This window comes from Taudactylus pleione, unplaced genomic scaffold (genome assembly GCF_031769625.1).
Source record: "Taudactylus pleione unplaced genomic scaffold, aTauple2 ptg000266l, whole genome shotgun sequence".
NCBI lineage: Eukaryota > Metazoa > Chordata > Amphibia > Anura > Myobatrachidae > Taudactylus > Taudactylus pleione.
This window is the reverse complement of record NW_028284668.1, coordinates 251,633-275,545: the sequence shown is the minus strand read 5'-3', so window position 1 is coordinate 275,545 and position 23,913 is coordinate 251,633. Positions and strand designations below refer to the sequence as shown.

Here is a 23,913-nt window from a genome sequence, read left to right as displayed (position 1 = left end):
CATCTCCAGTTTGTGAGAGGGCTGCTCCTACACCCACAGAGGAGGCATCCACCTCTAGAGTAAAAGGTTTTTGGATTTGTGGTTGTCGTAGAATTGGAGCCATGGAGAATGCAGTCTTAAGCTTCTGGAAAGCTGCTATAGCTGCGGGCGACCACTGAGAAGGATTGGAGCCTTTTTTGTAAGAGCCGTGATAGGCGCTACCACCGTGGAAAAATTCAGACTAAACTTTCTATAATAATTAGAGAAGCCTAGGAAGCACTGAATGGCCTTAAAAGAAGTCGGCTGGGGCCACTCTTGGATTGCTTTTAACTTGTCCGGATCCATCCTTAAAGAACTTCCAGAAATGACATGTCCCAGAAATGGTACAGCGGACTGCTCAAAAAGACACTTGGATATTTCCATACAGGCTGTGATCTCGAAGGCAGGACAGTACTTTTTTGACATGAAGCCGATGAGACTGTAGATTTTCTGAAAAAATCTATATGTTGACGAGATATACCATCACAAATCTATAAAGAATATATCTGAAAATTTCATTCATGTATCCTTGGAAGATTGCTGGAGCATTATTTAACCTGAATGGCATCACCAAGTATTCAAAGTGCCCATCACGCGTGTTGAAAGCAGTCTTCCACTCATCACCGGATTTAATGCGAATCAAATTGTAGGCCCACAGAGATCCAGTTTAAGGAACATACAGGCACCAGGTACTTTATTGAAGAGGAGTTCTGAGATGAGGGGCAGAGGGTACCGGTTTTTGACGGTGATTGCAAGGTCTGAACCTTCCGTCCTTCTTTTCAATAAAGAAAAAGCCCGCTCCTGTTGGAGAAGAAGAAGGTCTAATGAATCCCTTGGAAAGATTCTCCTTAATGTATTCAGCCATAGCTGTGGTCTTAGGCACAGAAAGAGGATAAACTCTACCTCTAGGAGGCATCTTCCCTGGCACGAGATTGATGTTACAATCCAAGGGGCGGTGAGGAGGTAATCTATCTGCAGACTGCTTTTAAACACATCAGCAAAATTCCGGTATGCATCTGGTAAACGAGGATCAGGAAGGACTTCCTTTAGTTTTGAAACTGGAGAAAAACTTGTAGAAAGGGAATGGGTACCTACAGGTACAACCCGAGACAGGCACTGGTGAAAACAGTTTTGAACCCAAGCAAGAACTTGCATCGTAGACCAGTCCAATGTAGGATTGTGTTTCCTGAGCCAGGGTAACCCCAGAACTATTTCGTAAGAAGACCTGGGAAGGACCGGAAGTTCCAGTACTTCTTGGTGTAGGCAGCCCACCTGAAGAGACACTGAATGGGTAACATAATTGGATTACCCAAAATAATGCTGCCATCTACCACAGAAAGATCCAACTTAGTTGAGAGGGCAGTCACAAGTATATCCAAGGAGAGAGCCAAAGCTTCAGAAATAAAACTCCCCGCTGCTCCGGAATTTACTAAGGCCTTCAATTCTCTTGTCTTCTCCTTGTAGGAAAGCATCACTGTTAAATAACTATCCATGACATGGGATGGCTTAGTTAGTACCCCCAACTGGATGCTCCCAGAACCAGTTAGGGTCTTGCATTTCCCAAAAAGGAGAGGACAATTCCTCAGGACATGATCCGTAGTGGCACAATAAAGGCAAAGCTTGTTCTGGAACCAACAGGTTTGTTCTGCAGAAGATAATCGAGATCTGTGGATCTGCATTGGCTCTTCACTACTGGAGGTGGAGGAAGAAGAAAAAACTGCTTAAGACGGCTGATTTTGGAAGCGATCCCTCTACTAACCGTATGCTCCCTGTGACGTAAATCAATTTTAATACAAAGAGAGACCACATCAGCAAATTACTCTGGAAGATCATGAGAGGCCAGTTCACCCTTCATCTTCTCAGAGAGCCCATGGAGAAAAGCTGCCTTTAGAGCTTCCACATTCCACTGCAACGCAGAAGAAATAGTCTGGAACTGTACCACATATTGCCCAAAGTCTGAGGGGGTCATTCAGACCCGGTCGTTAGCGCCGATGCGCTTGGACCGGGTCGATGGCCCCCCACAGAGCATGCGCACTGCGCCGTCTTGCGCATGTGTGAGACCCGCTATGACCGACAGCGATGGTCGTAGCGGGTCTCGATCCAAAGGGGGCGAGCTGTCGATGTTGATTGACAGCTCGCCCCGTTTGGAAGGCGGGCCGGGGGGGTGGCAGCCCAAACGGAGGCGTTCCCATGGGAACGCCTACCATTTGGATGAGGCCCCACTGACATCACTAGTGATGTCAGTGGAGAGCTTCCGGCTCAGACAGAGCCAGAAGCTCTCCGGGGCTTACGACAAGGGAGACCCTACCCTAGGGTCTCGTCGTAAGCCCCGATGGTCGCGATGGTCTCTGACCATCGCGACCATCACCGGAGCAGTCATTAGAGCTGTGGGTGTTAACCCACAGCCTAACGACCGCAACAGAGGCGGGCAGTCAGGATGCAAGCGGCCGCCCAGTTTCTGAGCGACCGCTTGCATCCTCCGACCGCCTCTGAATGAGGCCGTGAGTCCCTTGACGAACTCGTAGTATGTCAGAAGAAGCAGAAGCCATGCAACCAAGCTCATCAAAAATTCTCTTGAAAGAGGAAATAAAAGTCTTGTAGTTGTTAACTAGCGGATCTGCTCGTTCTCATAGTGGAGAAACCCAGTCCAAAGCGGTTCCTGACAATAAAGAAATAATATATGCCACCTTCGATCTAGATGTGGGAAAATTCTGCGGTAGACATTGAAACTGGATCTCACACTGGTTGATAAATCCCCGGCTGCGTCGAGGGTTCACATCAAAACGTTCCGGTCACGCCAGCTGAAGACGGGACCTAGCACCACCAGGAACCGAAGACTGGATTGGTGGAGTAGGAGGTGCTACCACTGCGGGAGGAGGAAGGAGCGTGTCTAGAGTCACTTGAATTGACAGCAGCTGTCCGGAAAGCTCGTGTAGGTATTGACCCACCTGATGTTGTGCCGCCTCTTGACTGTCCATGTAGGTGGCAAGATCTTGTAGTGCCCCTGTAGCCTGGGACTTCTTAGCTTCCATTGGGTCTGTGCAAACTGTTATGTTTTGCTTAGAGGAATCCCCTACTGAGAAGTTGGAAGCTGAAGTCCCTGGAGGAGAGAGAAGCCGGAGGCGTGGGGCCTGTATATATGATCTCCTCATCCACGAATATCAAACATTGATAAGACCAGTCCAAAGGTGCGGAGTCTAACCAGCTGGCAGGTGTTCACCAGTGACCCCTCCAAGCGGGATATGGGTTTAAGCTGCACCCAGCAGGCAGGTTGCGGCCCTTTGGACAGGTGTCTGATACCGTGGGAATAGAGACAATAAACAATGGCCCAAAAGATATAATTCTACAAGAAGTACCTTTTGCACTGGGAACTGGTACTTGTATACACTGGAAAGGGATATCTGACACAAAGTTGCGTCAAAAGGCGGTACTTGTATCACATACAGGCAAGATGTTCAGATGCACTGTTGCACAGGGAGTTGGCACTTGTATCGCACACAGGCAAGATGACTTGAGGAGATCATGAAGAGAACCTGGAATGGGGTAGCAGCAAGTATACACAAGGTATCGACAACGTTGCACAGGCAACTTCCTTCTGTCCAGAGACTAGCTTTATACTCTAAGGTAGCAGATCATTGGTGGACAGCGTCAGCTGACCACCACCATGCTACCATTGGGTAAAGGGTAGTCAGGTGATGTGAACTGTCATGGCTGTGTCCATGATGGCAACCACAGCAACCAAGGCACAGCGCAGCTCACGAATGTCCACATGGCTCTAAGTATAATGCTCAGCGCGTCACTCGCCGCCGCACCTGATGTCAGACCACCCGAGGGATCTGGGGAAGCCGGCTCTGTGGTGAGTAACGGCTGATCCTAGGCCGCAACCTGACACCATTATTGCACTAAATATTGTTTTATTCCATATACTCCTATATGGGCAGGAGCTTTTATGTGTAGATGAGTGTGTAAGTTGAAGTAATATTTATTTTCATCTTGTGCTCATTGTAATAGATTATAATTGATATTTAGCACTCCTAATCCTATTTTCTAATTATTTATGTCTGAGGAACAGAATAAAGATAGATACAAGTTAGTGATACCTAGAGAAGCATGGACATATGACAAATAATAGGGAAGAGATACCGTATATAAACATCTAGAAACTCTATTTTACAACAAGAAATCAGAACTATATGAGAGTAGACCAGAGATGGATGACAATTTTCATGCATTATATTTAAAGCTTAAGAAATAAGATGATCTCTAGAGACTAAGGTTAATTGAAAAAATGAAAATAAATTTTCACCTGCAAAATTTTGAGATTTCAGTTACATTGGAATGGGGTGTGATACATGCTAATTCAATCTCATGAAACTCATTGTAGAAGATACAGTATGGAGCTGTCCATTAAAAAGAAGGAAGAAGAAATAGGGGTAAATTTACTAAAGGTTAATTTGGCATTTTAAGTCATTTGAGGTGCGATTTTCATTCGATCTGGCTTCGATTTGGCTTTTGGGTATTTACTAAAGGCCAAGTCGAATGTAAAATCGGACTTCAAATCGAATTTTGAGTCAAATCGGCCTCAAGTCAACCATCGGAAAAACATTGGTACTCTTACATAGCCCAACACACAAAACCCTTATTTACTATCATTCGATTTGAAATCAACCTCAAAATCGGACTTCAAATCGAACTTCAAATCCCCAGTACAATAGACCTGCTTCATGCTTTCGATTTGAGCATGAGCAGGTCGGATTGACACAGATACATGCAGACATCAGTGAGATGCCTGCATGTATCTCACTGTAAAAAGCAAATAAAGAGTTAAATCTAGAAAAAAAATTTATGTGAGGTCCCCCCCCCCCAAATCAGAACCAGCCCCTGACTGCTGAAAGCCACTTCTGGTTGACTAAGTACAGGGAAAAAATGACGTAGGGTCTCCCTGTACTCAGTACAACCAGCACTTGGCTATGGGAAGCAGGGCTGGTTCTGGATTTACATGGAAAAATTTGCGTAGGGTTCCCCTGTAAATCACAGAACCAGTCCTGGACCCTTTCTAACGGGGGACTGATGCCACAGCCAGGGGAGCCCTATAACCGGGCCCCCCAGCCACAAAATCAGCCCTGACCGTTAGTCAGCCCAGGCCAGGGATCCCTGGGGAGTTGGAGACCCCTTCAAAAAAAGGGGTCTCCCTCTCCAGGGCACCCCTAGCCTAGGCTGATAGCCCGGAGCTATCCCCGCCATTCCTGGGCGGTGGGTGGCGGGTTGATAGTGTAGGTGTAGTGTAAAATTAGATAAAAATGAACATTGTCTTTCCAGTAGAACTGCAGGTCCCAGCAAGCCTCCCCCGCATGCTGGTACTTGGAGAACCACAAGTACCAGCATGTGGGGCATTAACGGCCCACTGGGACTTGTAGTTCACCTGTAAAGAAATGTTGCAAGAAACACACACACCTTACACAGTATAAGTTTGATACATACATACAGTACACACTCACACATACTCACCTATATTACCTCCAGTGGTCTACTTGTCCAGTAGGCATCCATGGGTTAAAATAAGAACACGAAAAACCCGACCATCGCATTAAGGAGTAATCATTCTAACCAGAATGATTACTCCTTCCCAAATGAGGTTGATTTCAAATTGAATGATAGTAAATAAGGGTTTTGTGTGTTGGGCTATGTAAAAGTAACAATGTTTTTCCGAAGGTTGATTTGAGGCCGCTTTGACTCAAAATTCGATTTGAAGTCCGATCTTACATTCAATTTGGCCTTTAGTAAATACCCAAAAGCCAAATCGAAGCCAAATCGAATGAAAATCGCACCTTAAATCACTCAAAATGCCAAATCGACCTTTAGTAAATTTACCCCATACACCCAAAATATCAATAGATAAATGATTAAACCTATGAAGATATCTCATGTAACCTACAAGGGATCAATAAAAAGTATAATTGTAACACACTACACTCAAGACCAAAAAAAGGAGATTCCAGATGATAGGGATTGCTATACTTCAAAACACTATTATCTACATAGGGAAGCCAGTTTCACCTCAAATTTTAGACATTTGAATAATGCTAAACAAACTCAACTATAGTAATCCTTCCCATATAGGAAAGAATAGAGCAGGCTATTATTATAGCCAATACAGAAATTAGGACCCTCAATCTCACCATTCAAAATACACAAGAAATAAATGACCCATTGACCCAATCAGAGGTATAAGAGATATAGGCCCTCATTCAGAGCCGCTCGTTAGCGGCAGTACGCTCGTTCCGAGCGATGTTTGCACATCTGCGCATGCGTACGGTTTTTAGTACGCATGCGCGAACCAGTCAGTGCGGCCAAAAATCGTTTGTACGCTATATAGCGAGTGCCTGCTATTTTGAGTGACAGAATGAGGCGTATGTGGGTGGTAACAGGGGAAGGTGCTTGAAAATGGGGAGTGAAGATCCGAACGCAGGCGTGCTTAAAGGTCAAAACGGGCGTATTATGGGTGTGCATAATTAATACAGCAGCGTCATTGACCACGTCACTGGGTTATTTTATAGCCAGAACTGCTCGCAAATTTGTGGTAGCAAAAACCAACCACAAGAATAGCGAGCAGTTCATACGCTGGTCGATGTACTCGATTAATCTAATAAATAGCGGACATGACGTATGGTGCGAGCGGCCAGGGGGCGTTTTTAACAAATAAACGAGCGTATGTTTTGCTCGCTCGTTCAGACTTAGAGGTGTGAACAGACTGCAATGTGCGTACGGATCATTTGAATAGCCACCCCTTGTTTTGGAACGAACGACCGCAAATAGCGAACGGCTCTGAATCAGGCCCATAGGGCCTTATTCAATTAGCAGCAAAAACGGAAGATTTTTCGCCATAGGCGAAAACGGACGTTTTTCGCCATAAAACTGCAATATTTTCGCCAAAAAACAGGCGAAAATGCAATTGGCAAAAATAAACTGGAGAAAAGTTTTCTCCATCCCAGATCAGGCGAATAAAAATGTAAAATCCCTATTTTTGGCTAAAAATGTGGGGATTTCTTTCAGAACCCTTTGGACAACCCCCTAATGATAATTAAGTGAAAAAAAATCATAAGTTGCGCACTTTGGCGAAAAACGACCGATGAAATTTCGGTCAAAATTATTATTTTTTTTGTGAAAAATGCGTTTAACGTATTGGGCCTGGTATTTCGGAAGGCCATGAGGATGCGTCAAGTGTTCTAAAAATCGCAAGTGGCTGGCGCAGGCATTTTTTTCAGCAGTTATAAAAAACCTCCTGCGCCAGCCACGTGCGATGTTTAAAACAATTGGCTCATACTTATGGCCCACCAAAATACCAGCCCCAATACGTTAAACGCAGTTTTCGGGGAAAAAAAAAAAGTTTGACTGAATTTTCAGCGGTCGTTATTCGCCAAAGTACGCAACTTATGATTTTTTTTTTCGCTATAGTATCATTAGGGCGGCTGTCCAAAGGGTTCTGTAAGAAATCCCCACATTTTTAACCAAAAATAGGGATTTTGCTTTTTTTTTCGCCTGCCCTAGGCTGGAGAAACCTTTTCTCCAGTTTTTAGACGAAAAACGGCCGTTTTTTGCCGCCGTTGGCGAAATCGGCCAATGACAGTGAAAACGGACGGTTTCGCCTGTAATTGAATACACCCCATAACCGGAGACAGGAGAATGAGAAAAATTTACATCAAAACACCATTAGTGCAGTGGACAGTTTTACTTATGGAAGAAGTGACCATCAGACAAAATTTAAACTAGCCACACATAGACTGCATAATAGTATTAACACCAGAAGTGAAAGACACACACATATATGAATGCATGGATAGTTTTTTGGGCCTAATCGGCAGTCATCATTTTAGCCTGGACAAAAAGAAAAAGAAGTTCCACTATAAGCGGGGAAAATGTGGTGGAGCCAAAACTAATTCAAAGAAAGAAAAAGGGTCAAAGAAACATCAATGTAGAGTATATTCAACATAAGCAAACACACACTTACCAAAGTAGATATTAACATCCTTAGGAAAGGACTCAGGTTTGTTCCTCTTCAAACAAACTAAATATATTTGACAATTATGTGGCTCTACATAGACTTATTAGAAAAATCTCTCTTAAGAAATTTTTCAATATAAATAATACTGTGGGGAAATCAAGTATCATGGGAGAAGAAGATTCTGAGAAGTATGTCCTCACATAGCTCCAAGGAAAGTCTACCATTTACCCATAACATTTTAAGGGCACCTACTCAATTCCTTTCAGAAACTTGACATTCAGAATATTCCAGATAAATTGAACAACATGAAATTTAACATTACACAAGAGGAGAAAATATCACTTAAAACCCTTAGTAATAATAGGGAAACTGTTTTCAAACCAGCCGATAAGGGCATAGGAATTTGTTACTATGGACTGAACAATTTACAAGGAAGAGGCCAAGAACAATATCAGAGATGACACGACATACAAACTTTTGAAGAAAGAACAGACGATGAATTTAAGGAACAACTTCTACCAATCATTAAATCATTAAGAAAGGGCTAGATACAGGAATCCTAAATAAAAAATATGATTTTTTTGTATCCAAAATTCCCTATTGTACCATTATTCTACCATTAAGCAACATAGTTAACTCAAGGAAACAACACAAGTGTTAAACATTCTAGAGATATAAAATTGAAGGAAAGCTACATTTGCAGTGATTTAGCCCAGAAGTAATCACCAGAAATGATGATTCATGAACTTTGTATGTACAGTATAAAGCAACTGCATTCTATTGGCCAATATGTGTTCAGTGTGTAAAATGGTCCTGTGAAATGTATCAAAGTGGATGCCAGGTACTATGCCCTATAAGTGACCTAGGTCTGGGCTGCAGAGGAGCTGATGGGTAGAATGAGGTTCACAACCACTGAACCCTTTAAAGCCAGCCCAGACCAGGAAAGGGGTAGATAACTATTTGTGTCCAGATTGAAATAGGTTGTGTTCTGCTTGATGCTTTCTCAGTGGGACTGTGCAAGGGTCCAGGAGAGAGATAACCTTTGTATGAGGATTATGCCTAAGTGTATGTAAAGTCAGAGCATGACAGTATATTTACAAAGATTGAGATCTCAAATGTTTCTACAAATATGTGAAACACTCTCCTGTGCAATTCTATGAGAAGTAGAGGTGTGAGTTACAGTATTCATTAACATCTGCCATTAAAAGAGTTAACCAGAAGGTGGGGGCTAGGCAGTCTCATCCAGAGCATAGAGCTGATCTCTGCTAGCAATTGTTGTTCAATCTTTGGAGAAGTCTGTGCAGATTAGATTAGTCAATTCATTTTAAGTGGTTTCCATATAGCAGTACTTTTCATATTTCTTGTACATGAGTTATTCTTTTTCTTGTGTCCTTTATGTAATATTTTTTTGTATCTGATGAATTTTAGAACCCTTAATCTTAGCGTGTTTTCTGAAGTTCTTTCAGATGCCTATATGCCTGTAGGATTGCTAAGGCTTTTGCAACATCATTGTCGCAAACTCATGGGTGGATAGTGGATTCTAGCCTGTACTTCAAGATTGACAAGACCCCTACTGAGGCTTGGAGTCGAATGTGCCAGCGGTATTCACCAGGGACCCCCGCAAGGATGCTTGGACTTAGCTGCATCCGACATGCAGGTCACGGCCCTCAGCCTAGATTCCCTAGTACAGGTGCTGGTGTTCTCTGGAATGGAGCGGAGTATGGTGAAGGTGTACATTGTAGTCAACAAGCCAGAGTTCAGAACCAAACGGACAAGACGGTACCAGGGATCAGACAATATCAGGTCTGGAACGAAGCCAAGGTCGGTAACAAGCCGAAGGAAACCTCAAGGAACCAGGACATTGGAGTAAGGTAATGGAGCCTATACTCTGGCACTTGTTTAGAGCCCAGAGACTCCCTCTTATATGGAGGAATTTGAATCTCACACCAAACATGACATCACATTTGGTGCACCTATCTCTTTAAATTTTCCTGCAGGTTGACGCATACCCCTGCACTCTGCAACCACAACATAGCCAAGGGAGGATCAAGAAGCAAGGACCCTGGCAGCGGGTGCCCGGGGCTCCCCACCCACTGTCCGACTTGGACTCCAGTGTTGCCAGACCCAGTAAGGGACAGCCGGTGTCCAGTAAACTGAGACTATCATTTGAAAATTAATACAGTGTGAAGGTGGAATCTAAGAACTACTTCCAAATAACCCCTGACAGCAGTTTCAGATTGAGGTATTTGTTGACCGGCTGATCATGACAACCTGTATAGACCATATGAATGGATGTGCAAATGTAAGAAAGATCCTTGGAGAGACCTCAAAAATAGAAATGGTACAATTTGACTTCATCATAGAAGGGGTTATATTCATTCTAAGACAATTATTTTTGATTCAAGGATAACTTTTATACACAAACTAAGGGAAGAGCAATGAGTACAAATTTGAACCATCATATGCAAACCTTTTTTTGGCACAGTGGGAAAAAGGACCAACATTAAGTTTCTATCATTTTGGATATTATTGAATCCTTCATCCAAAATATTAACAATAATAGGGTCAATCTGGAATTTACAAATGAAGTCAGTACAGCTAGTATCAATTTCCTAGATCTCAGTCTTCGTGGAAGATGAGAAAATACTGTAGAGACAAAGACATACATGAAGCAAGTGGATTGCAATAACTATTTGCATGCATCTAGTAACCATCATAAAAATGTCTGTCAAACATTACAGGCAGCCAATTCAGACTAATTAAGAAGAATTACAAAGCACCTCCTCTTCCGCTGCCCTTCCAAGCTGTCCTGCGCAGTCTACCACCACTGTCAGCATACAGTGATCCCTGTTGTGGCTGCGCTGACATAGATGCCCGGCAACTTCCCGTGGTAGTCCGGATCACCTGGAGCTTACATGAAGAGGTAAGAAGTCTGGGTGTCCCATGGATACTACTAGGCCACTTTTGTGAAATGTAGACTATAGGCTACAATGGCTAACGCCATCTTCAGATATCGTAGCCAAGCTCCAGAATGCAAGAAAACAGTTTTTCAGTTGAAAAATGGAGACTGTACCAGAAGTCTCTGAAGATACATTTGGGGGATACTTATTATTTTCGGGTACCTCCGAAAACATGCACGGCATATCCTGCATATAATAATTGATAACTAGACCCCTATGTATGTGTGTGTGTGTATGTATATCTAAAGCCTGGTATTATATTATGTCATTACACCTATACGCGATATAATGTGCACGACATGCTCCTCCCTCTGAGTTTTACTTTTGAATAAAAAAAAAATCTTATGCACACTGAACAGTGTTGCCAATGCAATAGCAGGAGCCCATGGCTGGCAGCCAGTAGTGAGTTGAGTAATGCTGATAGTCACCGAAGCCACAACATGGGTGGATGGGGACCTATGGCCACTTCATAGAACTCTGATGTGACTGAGAGGGGGGTGCTCATAGCACACCTAATACATCTGTCAGCGAGAAGTTCTGAGTCTGTGGTAACAGTCCCGGCCTTGATCCCAGCCCATTTGCCCACACAGCTCCCCAGCATCCACGGCAGTCCCACTTAATAGCCAGCACAGCACAGTAAAAAGAAAAGAGTGGCTGCAGAATGCCAAGAACCATGGAGGTGCCCAGGCCCTAGGCCCAGGTGTGTCCATTTGTGGCATTTTTATGGCATTCACAGTGCTACTGGAAGTCGAGGAGGTTAACAACCAGATATCTGGTGAAGACCATGTTCCAGCTGGTGAGTGTGAGATCAATTCCTGTCACTCAACTTCAGCCTGACACTCCCCCTAAGTGTCACTACCCTCACCCTCCCTGTAACTCCCCTTCAGTGATCCTGCCATCACCCACCCTTTATCTCTACTCTAGTCTTCCTCCCCCACAATGTGCCAGACAAGCAGCTCACAGCACCTGCAGGAGAGGTCTCAAATGGTGACAGGAGTGTTTAAAAAATCTAAATTTAATTTCACTCTATCAAAATCTCTAAAGGCCATTCACCTCAATCAGGAGTCAGAAAGGATGACCAGATAATAGGGATAAGGATAAAATATTTTGTTGCCTACCGTAACTAATGGTTATGAAACAGCGTGGCAAACTTCCAAGGTAATACAAGTTGTGGTAATGAGTTCGGACCGGGACCAACCATTATCTAATGTTTATTTTGGGCTATGCCCACAGAGGATCAGAGACCATCACTCTTCCACAGAGCTTTCTCTGGACAAAGCTATCACTGGCACAATATATAGACGGGGACCAGCCATCCTAGCAAATTTGGTCAAAAGCCATTTAAAAGATAAGAAGACAACGAATAACACATGGCTTGAATTATACACTGCAGGCTACTACAAATGTCGGGTTCTGTGCTTCTTGCAGAAAAACAAGAAATAAAAGCTTTATACCAATTAAGAGAATAAACTAACATTTGAATGGTCGAGGATGTACAACAAGAGACAAAATTACTTGCCATATAAATATAGAGGTAATATACCTTCTATATTGCCCATGCGGACTACAGTATTTAGGTAGGACAACATGAAAATCAAACGTAAGGATCAATGAGCATTTATGTAATATTAAAAACTAGCTTCGATACCCGATGTTGCCTGGGTTGAAGACTGGACCCTGAAGTATACCTGCAGCCTTTATTTGTTTACATTGTCCTCGTCTATAACCCCATTCAATTGATCCTGAAAAGGATCCCACTGTTTGCTAACAAGCTGCTTCTGTGGCCCGCCATTCCCCCTGCACACAATGTGGGTTGGTCCAGTCTGGGCCGACAAGGTGGGCCCGGGTGACAGCAATGTGGATTTAGTTCCGAACCACTAGCTGATTACAGCTGGCACACTGGCAGGCAGTCATGGATAGACAGAGCCGCCGGTCACAAGGCAATCAGAGTTCATGGACTGTCAGCCAATCAGCAGTATCGGCTCCTGATTGGCTGCCAGTCCACAAGCTCCGATTGGCTCGCGCCCGGTGCCAGATTCAATTAGCGCTGGTGCTGTCTGTCCATGTCTGCTGCTGGCTGCCGGTGCACCAGCTGTAATTAGCTGGCAGCCCGAGCCCAAAACCACACCTGCTGGCTGATGATAGCACACAGGGGGAGGCAAGCGGGACATGGGGAGGTGAGTTGATGTGAGGGCATAATGTGTAAGGGGCACTACTGTGTGTGGAATAATATATGGGGTACTACTATATGGAATAATCTGTACTGTGTTATAATGTGTAAGGGGCATTACTGTGTAGTGTAAGGGGCATTACTGTGTGGCATAATATATAAGGGGCAGTACTACTGCGTGGCATATTGTGTAGGGATGAAGTTTATATGCTGGCTGATTGAATGCCGGCAGTCAAAATACCGACGCCAGAAACCAACCACCCAGCACAATGCTGATGCCAATATCCCGAAGGACATCAGGATACTGGTGTCAGCATCCTGAACGTCCGGACAGTGGTAAGTATGCAAGGGTAGAATTAGGCACCCCTGGGGGGGCGATTAGGATTAGGCAACCCCCGGGGAGGGTTAGGGTTAGGCACCACCAGGGTGAGATTAGGGTTAGGTACTCCCCAGGAAGGATAGCTTTAGGGTGCGGTAAGGGGGAGGTTAGGGTTAGGCACCCCCGGGAAGGTTAAGGTTAGGCACCATTCAGAGGTCTTAAAATAGATTTTAAGATGACTCCCTTTTTTAATGTAAATTGTTTCCGTAAAGAGAAAGCCATACAAGGAATGCTTCCAGATATCAATGCAGGAGGGGAAGAACGATTTTCAGCAAGCCGCTTTTATGTAATAATGAAGTCAAAATTACAGCACATCATATAATTATAGAGGATGTAATAGATTTACTTTACTATTTTTAAGATCTCATTTTTAGCTACCTTTTAAGATACTATGGGGTAAATTTACTAAGGGTAGATTTGACTTTCGTGTTGTAGTTCGATTTAGCTCACCTCAAACCAACTTAAATTGAAAGTTCAATTCCCTCTTCAAATCCCTCATTTATTAACATTCGTTAGTAGCCCCCCCCCTGCTAATCAGCCCTGGGCTCCGCTAGGGCTCCGCTGTAAGCTCCAGAACCAGCACCGGACCGTTTCTAGCAGGGGTCTGATGCCACAGCCAAGGGATCGCTATCACCGGGTCCCCAGCCGCAGCATCAGCCTGACCGCTAGTCAGCCCAGGCCAGGGATCCCTGGGGAGTTGGGGACCCCCCCAATAAAGGCACCCCTGGCCTAGACTGATAGCCCGGGGTATCCCTGTCACCCCTGGGCGGTGGGTGTAGTGTAAAAAAAGATTATTAAAAACATTGTCTTTACAGTAGAACTGCAGGTCCCAGCAAGCCTCCCCCGCATGCTGGTACTTGGAGAACCAAAAGTACCAGCATGCGGGGCATTAAGGGTCCGCTGGGATCTGTAGTTCACCTGTAAAGACACACACACCGAATATAGTATAATTTTATTAAACATACATACACTCACACTCATACTCACCTATGTATCCCTGTACCATCGGTCCCTTTGTCCAGTAGAATAAATCCAGTGGAAAAAAAAATACTCACCTTCTCCTATGCGTGGTTCTGTCCTCTTCATTCCAAAGTAGGCATCCAAGGTCTTCTTAAATAACAAAACAAATAAACGCGAACCACGCATTTGACAACTCGATCGGGATGCCGGGCGCCGGTCTCCCGGTGTAGGTAAAATGACAGGCATCGAGATCTCGACGCCTGTCTTTTAACCCTTGCCGGGATTCAGCAGTCGGTCGGCATTGTGTCCGCAGGCTTCCCGACTGTTTCCCATGTTATATGTCAGTATGTAATGCACGGCTAACACCCCTTTTACACCGACTGAAATATTCCGGGTTGATGCACGTGAACGCGCATCAACCCGGGATTTTAGTCGGTGTAAACGGATCAACCCGGGTCCAGTGACTCGGGGATCCGAACCGGCTTGATCGGAGGGTTGAGCGCGGTTCGTTCCCGTGTCACCCTGCAATGTAGACAGTGCGGCCCGGCTCACGATGACCCGGGTCGTGCGACATGCCGCCTGATTGGCCGGCTTCAGTGGCACTTGGAGATGACATAATCTCCAAGCGTCCACTGCAAACAGTGCTGGCCCGAGCGGCACAAAGCAGCACACCCCAACCGCTCTCCCTGCCCCTGGACCGTTGCAGGATAAGGTAAGTAGGTCACAGAGGGGGAGGGAGGGGAAAAAGCGCTGGTCATCTGTGCCGGACAGCCGGGTCAGTGCTGACCCGGGTGCGGTGTGAACGGTGCCGACCCGGGCATAGCCCGGGTCTGCGCCGCAGTGTAAAAGGGGGGCTGTTCCGGGTCTGAGCCGGGTTGGAAATGTGTTCCAAATCCCGGGTCAGACCTGGGACTTTGGTTTAAAAGGGGTATTATAAAGTTCTTATATACAATAGTGAATACACTATATCTGGAGCCAGAAATTATCATAGGAATGGCAGAAGTGCCAGTCCATTACTGCAACAGAAGGACAGAAATGGTGCTCTGTCTCCCTTAACAAATCCACCTATTCAACATAACTAATGACGGAGTACAAATAGGGCAAAGAAATGGTGATTGGATCACTCTGCAATCCCAGATGAAGCCTTCATGCCACACGAAACATGTTGGAAAGGAGTCATCAATCCCGTACTGACACTCCTTTTACCCTTGTTCAGTAAATACAGAATTTATCTGCCTACAGACATCCACTCTGGCCCGGACCCCAGAGTCTGGAGCATACACGAGTGGGGTCATTACACTCACCTAACACTCCTAAGGAGGATTATGTGCAGTGACCTCCAGCTACCATAGCCAAATTTCCTTATGGTCTGTCCCCTAAACATGTTGCTAGTGTGGGCTCACTAGTCACTTTACAAAGGTGAAAGCTCTATCCCTTTGAGGAAGGAAGTAAACACTCTGCAGACTACCTTATAATTGTGGTATTAGCCCCACAGGACGATCAGTTGTTGGATGCATTTCTGGTTTATAAAGCCAATCGGAAGGTTCCACATATACAACCTATTACCACAAGACATTAGAATCGCAAAGTGAACATGTGATCCTGTGGAGGCCACATGAACTTATATGTTGTATAGTATACGTTGGTTTTTATGTTGTATAACGGTATTAGGTGAAAAACTTTATATTTTCATTGATACCGTAATAAATCTCATTATTTAAGAATTGGATTGAAAATAATTATTTCCTATTATGAAAGTCATTATTTCCTATTAATTATATTCATTTATAACTACATCTGTCAATCTGCAATATATATTAACAGTAAGTGCATGTTGTTTTTTTGCTAGGAGTTCTTATTTTTATTCTGTGGTATTAATAGGGAGTGGAGTTTCCCATACATGGTCCTAAACACCTCATCCACTAATAAGTACAGTCCATCACTGCACTAAATATAGCTTGATATATCCCTGGTAGCTGCACTAGCCAAGTTGTTCTCTCCTGGGAGTAACAAGCAAAATGACAACATTACAAGATCACAAGACTTTCACTTATCTTACTCTGAAGGAGACCCACTCAACAGGGCTTTGTTCCCACTTTTAAGAACCATCACACCTTTTAAGTTTTCCTTACTAGTACCCCAGAGCCTAAAAATAAATAATTAGCCAATGGTTATTTCTGATAGTCCTCTACAGTACTGTATTTGTATCTATAATTTCAGGAAACTAGTAGTTCATCTACCGTAATCTCTGATATATTTTGTCAATCCTGTCTGTTACTTGTATCGCCATACTAGTCAATTCCATCTAATGTATAGATCAGGGAAACACAGGACCTCTAGCAGGTACTTTTTCTCATAACAGGGATGTGCAGTCAGGGTAGGCAGAGCCTCCCCTGTCATACTACTGGGATGTGATATAAAAATAATTAGAATAATACAAAGAAGATATTTATAACTTATAAACATCTTTGTTTAGTGTAATCATTTTTATAGTTAACACTCACCAGCTTTCTGGAGCTCCCTGGGACTGTAGGGAGATGAGACATGAGACAGCAACAGCTCTGCCTCGCTTCTGTATAGTTGGACACTTCTTGCAGAGCTGGGCGGGGCCATACCATGAGCAGTCAGCTGCACCAAAAGAGAGCTAATAGAAGCATGCCTCTTAGTATGAGGGGGGCGTGCCTTGAGCACTGTTGGACACCTTGGATGTGTCATGTGACCAGGAAGTACACTGCAATGTTTAGAGCTTGGAGCTTAGGGCCTGATTCAGAGCCGCTCGTAAGCGGCCGCTCGTTCGCTCCGAGCGATGTTCGCACAACTGCGCATGCGTATAGCTCGTAATACGCATGTGCGAACCAGTCAGTGTGGTCGAAATTCATGTGCTCGCAAAATAGCGAATGCCTGCTAATTTGAGTGACAGAATGAGGCATTTGTGGGTGGTAACAGGGGAAGGTGCTTGAAAACGGGGAGTGGTGATCCGAACGCAGGCGTGCCAAAAGATCAAAACGGGCGTTTTAAGGGTGTGCATAATTAACAAAGCAGCGTCATCGACCACGCCACTTTGTTGTTTCTTAGCCTGAACTGTTCGCATGATTGCGATAGGAAAATCCAACCACAAGCACTGCGAGCAGTTCAGATGCCTTTCGATGTACTCGATTAATCAAATAAATAGCGGAGATGACGTAGGATGCGAGCGGCCAGGGGGCGTTTTTATCAAAATAGCGGCCGCAGAATTTGTTCGCTCGTTCAGGCTTAGAGGCGTCAACAGACTGCAAAGAGCGAGCACTTCATTTAAATAGCCAGCCCTTTTTTCAGAATGACCGTTCGCAAATAGCGTCCGGCTCTGAATCAGGCCCTTAGTCAGCAGCAGCAATAGAAGATACAGGGATGCAGGTAAGAGAGTGTCATGTGGCCAGGAAGTGCACTGCAGGGATTAGAGATCGGAGCTCAGTTAGCAGCAACAAGAGAAGACACAGTGATGCAGGTAGGAGAATCAATGGACTGTGAAGCTTAGTGTAGTGAGGGGAGAGTTACAGTGAGTACGGGGAGAGACAGGCTTCCAGCAGTCAGACCCATCTCCATGTGTGGCTCCCCAGTCTTTGACCTCACTGCACGTCACTGTAAAATAAAGCTGTCTAGGTATGTAGCTATTTTTTTTCTAGATTAGTGCATCTTTCTGACTTACCACAACACTCAGAGGCTAATTCAGCATTGCACGCTAGTTCAGGGCCCATTCTACTCATGTGCAGAATGGGTCCTGTGTGATTGCACACAGCCCAAGCTATGTCTTTGCGTGATTGACAATCAGAGACATTTAAGGGGAGGTGTGGGTAAAGGTACGGCCTGCGTTCCTGGAAATGGGGTGTATCGGCCACATTTACTGGGAGTGGCAAGGCCAGGGGCTTTGTCCACAGAGCAGTTTCCTGGCCAAGCAAACCGACCAGCCTACTTAAACTGAGGCTTACTCAGCTGGCCGGCATTGTCCAAGGCTATCTCAGCCTGTGAAGTCGGTCAGACACCAAGCACCTCTTGCTACATTTGCATATTTGCAAGGATGTAATTGCAAAGCTGCTTGCATGCATCTTTGCAATTCCGTTCACTACTGAATCACCCCCTCAGTACACAATGGGCATTTCCTCCTAGTAAATGGGAAAATGTTGGCCATTCCTCATATCTTTGTTAAATTTTATTTCCAAAACCAGGATGACTTAAAACAATATTTATGTTCTTCAAAAATAAAGGAGCATGCTGAATGATCACCAGTTGGTAAAATTATGGAACAGCAATGGTCCATGACCAGATAGGATGAGACTATAGTTTTTTATTCACATTCACATCCTACCTACTCGCTGACAAATCAGCCAAATTAATTAGTCAGACCATGCACCTGTCTCATTATCTGTTTTGTATGACCCTGTTACACCTAACCAATGGTTCTGGGCTTCAATAAATTGCAGTTTGTATCTGTTGTAGATAGAGATAAGCTGTTTGGATTCTGTGGAATCCGAACCGCTCCGAACATTAGGGATACATGTCCACCCGAACCCTGTTCGGGTGTTCACCGCCTGACTCGGATCCCCGTTCGGGGCCGAACGGCGGCCGCCTGATGTCGGATTCTCACTAGAGAATCCGACATCAGGTCTCCTCGCGTGTAGGGCAGACCGCTGTGATAGCGGTTTGCCCTACACAGAACAAACACACAGCCGCCAGCGGCAGCTGTGTATTTGTTACAGCAGCCAATGAGAGTCACACAGACTCTCATTGGTTGCTGCACAGAGGGAGCCGGCTGGAGCTCACTCAGGAGCTCCATCTTCCGGCTCCCTCCTCAGCACGTGGCAGCAGAGCGGACGGCGCGGGAGCGGGGATTCAGGTAAGCTTTTTTTTTTTTTACGTGTGTAAGGGCCGGGGGTGCTACTGGGGGGGTCTGCTACTGGGGGTGTGGGGGGGCCATACTACTGGGGGGGCCTGCTACTGGGGGCCAATACTACTGGGGGAGGCCTGCTACTGGGGGGGTCTGCTACTGGGAGGGCCATACTACTGGGGGGGCCTACTACTGGGGGGGCCTGCTACTGGGGGGGCCTACTACTGGGGGGGGCTGCTACAGGGGCAGCCTACTACTGGGGGGGCCTGCTACTGGGTCAGCCTACTACTGGGGGCCATACTACTGGGGGGGCCATACTACTGGGGGGGCTGCTACTGGGGGGGCCTGCTACTGGGGCAGCCTACTACTGGGGGGGCCATACTACTGGGGGGGCCTGCTACTGGGGCAGCCTACTACTGGGGGGGCCATACTACTGGGGGGGCCATACTACTGGGAGGGCCATACTACTGGGGGGGGCTGCTTCTGGGGCGGCCTGCTACTGGGGCAGCCTACTACTGGGGGGGCCTGCTACTGGGGCAGCCTACTACTGGGGGGGCCTGCTACTGGGGGCCGTACTACTGGGGGGGGCTACTACTGGGGGGGCTGCTAATGGGGGGCATACTACTGGGGGCCTGCTTATGGGGGCATACTACTGGGGGGGCCATACTACTGGGAGGGCCATACTACTGGGGGGGCTGCTTCTGGGGCGGCCTGCTACTGGGGCAGCCTACTACTGGGGGGGCCTGCTACTGGGGCAGCCTACTACTGGGGGGGCTGCTAATGGGGGGCATACTACTGGGGGCCTGCTTATGGGGGCATACTACTGGGGGGGCATACTACTGGGAGGGCATACTACTGGGGGGCCTGCTAATGGGGGCATACTACTGGGGGGCATACTACTGGGGGGCATAGTACTACTGGGGGCACTGCATAGGGGACCCTACTACTAAGGGGGCTGCATAGGGGGCACCACTGCTGGGGGCATTGTGTAAGGGACACCACTACTGTGGGCATTGTGTAAAAGGGGCACTACTGTGTGTTGTAACATAAATAAGAGACACTACTTTATGGTGTAATGTGAATCAGGCCCTAAGTGCGGTGTAATGTGAATAAGATTGTGCACTGTGACTCTTTGGGCCGTAGCCCACTATGTAAACAAGTACTGTGACTCTGCTGGCCGTACCCCACTGGGTGGGTGCACTACTTTTCATTTCTGCCACTGCTGTGTGGCAATGTGTCATAGATGTGCTTTATACTGTGGTGTCTGTGTCGTTGTGCCGCTACTTTGTCGCTTAGTAACCAGTCAGCTCACAGCAACCTTTGGCCAATAATGTTGAAAACAATATTATAAGCTGTGAGGTGGTCTAAATTGACTGGGAATTAATGTTATTGAGGTTAATAATACTCTAGGAAGAAAAAAATGACCAATTTATGTGATTTTAGCTTTTTTTTGTCAATTTTTGTAAAAAAATCCAAATCCAAAGCCAGTCACCGCAGTTTGGCAAATCCAAATCCAAAGCCGGACGACGAATTAGAACCAAATCCAAATCCGGCAAAAATGGTCCGGCGCACATCCCTAGTTGTAGACATTATAATACCTTTTTTTTTACAATACTCAGAAATCTTCTCCAGTCATTGTGTGGGAGACCCACTAGTGTGTTATCCATGGTAAAGAGTCCTTTTCATGAAATAAAATAGCTAGAAAAAAACCATAAACATATTCTCCAAAGATAGCTGAAAATTTAATTTCAGCAACTAGTATTTTAATGCCTCAGCATTTCTCTCCAGCGCCCTACAAAAGCCTGGTTGAGAGAACTGTTCCTAGCATTATCTAGTGACTGGTGGTTCAAGATTTTTAAAATGGTTCACACCTGCTCTTCTAGCAGCCCAGTGGTGTAAGCACAATGTAAACTCCTTACAAATTGGTACATTTGCACTTCATTCTTGGACACTACCTGGAAATGTAATGCTACAACCCCAATTCACATTTCTTGGAAATGTCCAAAATTAAAAACTTACTGGAGATATATCACCCTAATTTCTTTTGCGATACTAGGTGTTAAAGTTTTTGATGATCCATAGTTTTGGCTCATGTTCCAATATCTGTATCAATGCTGAAACATAGTATATAATGAAGCAGAGTCTCTAATTCCCCTCACTGTCATACCTGGAGAAAAATAGGTCATTACATGTCAATGGATGGAGTACTGTAACTTCTGCTTCCTGGAACAGATACAAAAGCTTCATGTATAACCTGAATTTTCCAACTATGTACAAATATTACTACTTGTCACTTATGAATCTGTGTACAAACTCCTAAATTACCTAATCTACTTCATTAGATACCCCAACTCTCCAAAACTCCACAAGTATCCCTCTATCACCCCCTTCCACAAATGTTTTCTATTTGGTACATAAAATGTAACCTGAATATTGATTATCTTGAGGCTATTTTTGTCTATCACTGTGTTTTCATTGAATACAAAGTAAATAAAAAATCTTTTAGAAGACTTAGCAAATTTATCACATTTAGCCTAGTCAACAAAATATAAAAGAAGATATAAAATAACTCCAGATAATAAGGACTTATAGCATAGTACTAATCTATGACCACAATAAAGATATAAAAATGATTGTACAATATCTTACCTTTATTGGCAAGAAGTTTGCCCATGGACTCATAGCATTCCATTATATCACTAGATGTAAAGGCACTTTATCCCCTCTTTGTCTCTGGGTTTCTATAAAACCACAAAAACACTAATTAGAATTATGGTAAAAAAAAATAAAAAATCAAGACAAAGAGAGAATCACAAATAAACAAACGGGCTTTGAGTTTGCTTATTGAGATGGCAAGGAGATATTGATCAACATGTAAGTCTTGTATATATATATATATATATATATATATATATATATATATATAGTATGCATGTGATAAAATGTAATACAATAACCAATTACACACAAACGCAAACCTAATAATAACAATGGTATATGAGCTGCTGTTTTATAAGATATGCTGAGACAGTAGAATTGCTTGTATGACATGAGGCAATTAGTTTGTACTCACATCTCTCTAACTAGATGATGAAATAAAAAGGACAATGTGTAGGATCTACCAGAGACGTAACTAGACTTTTTGGTGCCCTGTGCCAGAGAAAGCATTGGCGCCCCCCAGTGGCAAACGCAGGATTTCCAGAGGGGGGTTTCCAAATGCTTAATTTTAGTGCGAGTGTGGCCTGTCAATGAAGAGGGCAGAATTAGTACTTAACCAGCTTTAATAAGCATCATGCAAAGTGTATTGTGTGTAATAATTCCAACATACACAGTACCAGTGATCACAGTAAGCCATTAGATGCATCAGTAGGCCATCCTGCCTGAGTTGAATGCATTTATTTTAGATGTGGGCACCATTCCAGACTATTGGAGCAAGTCCGGGAGCCTGGAGGAGCAGCAGAAGAACCTAGCACTGCCCTGGACACATATGTACATATTGGGCTCTATAGCAGTGCATCTCTAATAGTGCATGATTTCCAGATCTTTTAGTTGGTGCACAGGTTATTTATTACTGGCTGATACATGTTAAAAGATCCACAGGTGGTGCTAATTATTTCATTTGTGATTTTGAGAAGAACATGCAGCACTAGTAACATTCTATTCTATTACTATTTCTGTTGTGGTCATGGTGTGGGCTGGGGAGGGGGGTTTCCAGGCAGAAGGAACCCCCCCTGTGGTTACTTATGCCCCCCCTCCATTTTTAAATAGGGACACCTGAAAAAGAGCCATGGCTTCATGGGGTAAGGCCAGGGAAGAGATAGGGGTACTAGTGGGGCAGCCAGGAGATGCTGGGGATAAAAGATGAGGAAGCTACAAGTAAGAATGATAACAAACAGGAAAATAGACAGGTACAAACAGCGCCCCCTGCCCTGCGGTGCCCTGTGCCATGGCACAGGTCGCACTACCCTAGTTACGGCCCTGGGATCTACTATACATTAATTTAACAATTGTAGCTGCCAGATGAGTATTGGATGGTAGAAGATGGTAAATTAGAATATATGATTTGTTCTGTAGTAAATTATATTGTATAGATATCACATTTCTTCCCATTCCTTTAATGTCCAGCAGGACACTTGGAACTGCAATAATAATTAGACTTATCCACAATGTTTGTGGTAATACTTGGGGCATAAATTAGTGTGTGTACCAGACTAATAACAGCATTTAGAAAATCTTAATTGAGTGAATTGTGTTTTATATACTTTAGCTTTATAACTATTAAAATACAAAATGGATAAAAGTGGGCTCATCAGCTCTACCATCTAATCACTGGCAGAGAAATTGGAGCTGATGCGGGCAGCCCATAAACACAAGCTACATGATAAGCAACAATGAAAATGGTATTGCAATATTAAACTATAGAAAGGCAACAGTGTTTAGGTGCTCTTGGTTACTAGGTTGTATTACAATAACTATGTGTGTGTTACACCTGTAGCACTTGTACAAGGGCTGATTTAAAAAAACAGAGGTAGTCACAATTACTTTTCAAAGTGACTGCCTCAC

The 23,913-nt window shown here is 44.5% G+C and overlaps 1 protein-coding gene across 1 annotated transcript in view; it reads right to left on the bottom strand.

The window, feature by feature from the left end:
• The window catches only part of RGS21 (regulator of G protein signaling 21), a 170,980-nt gene that overhangs the window by 79,927 nt on the left and 67,140 nt on the right, over window positions 1-23,913 (bottom strand). Inside the window, exon 2 of the mRNA XM_088481220.1 lies at window positions 22,000-22,091. Within this exon, the coding sequence (XP_088337346.1) occupies window positions 22,000-22,042 (43 nt within the window). The 5' untranslated portion in view covers window positions 22,043-22,091. The remainder of the gene's footprint in view (window positions 1-21,999; window positions 22,092-23,913) is intronic.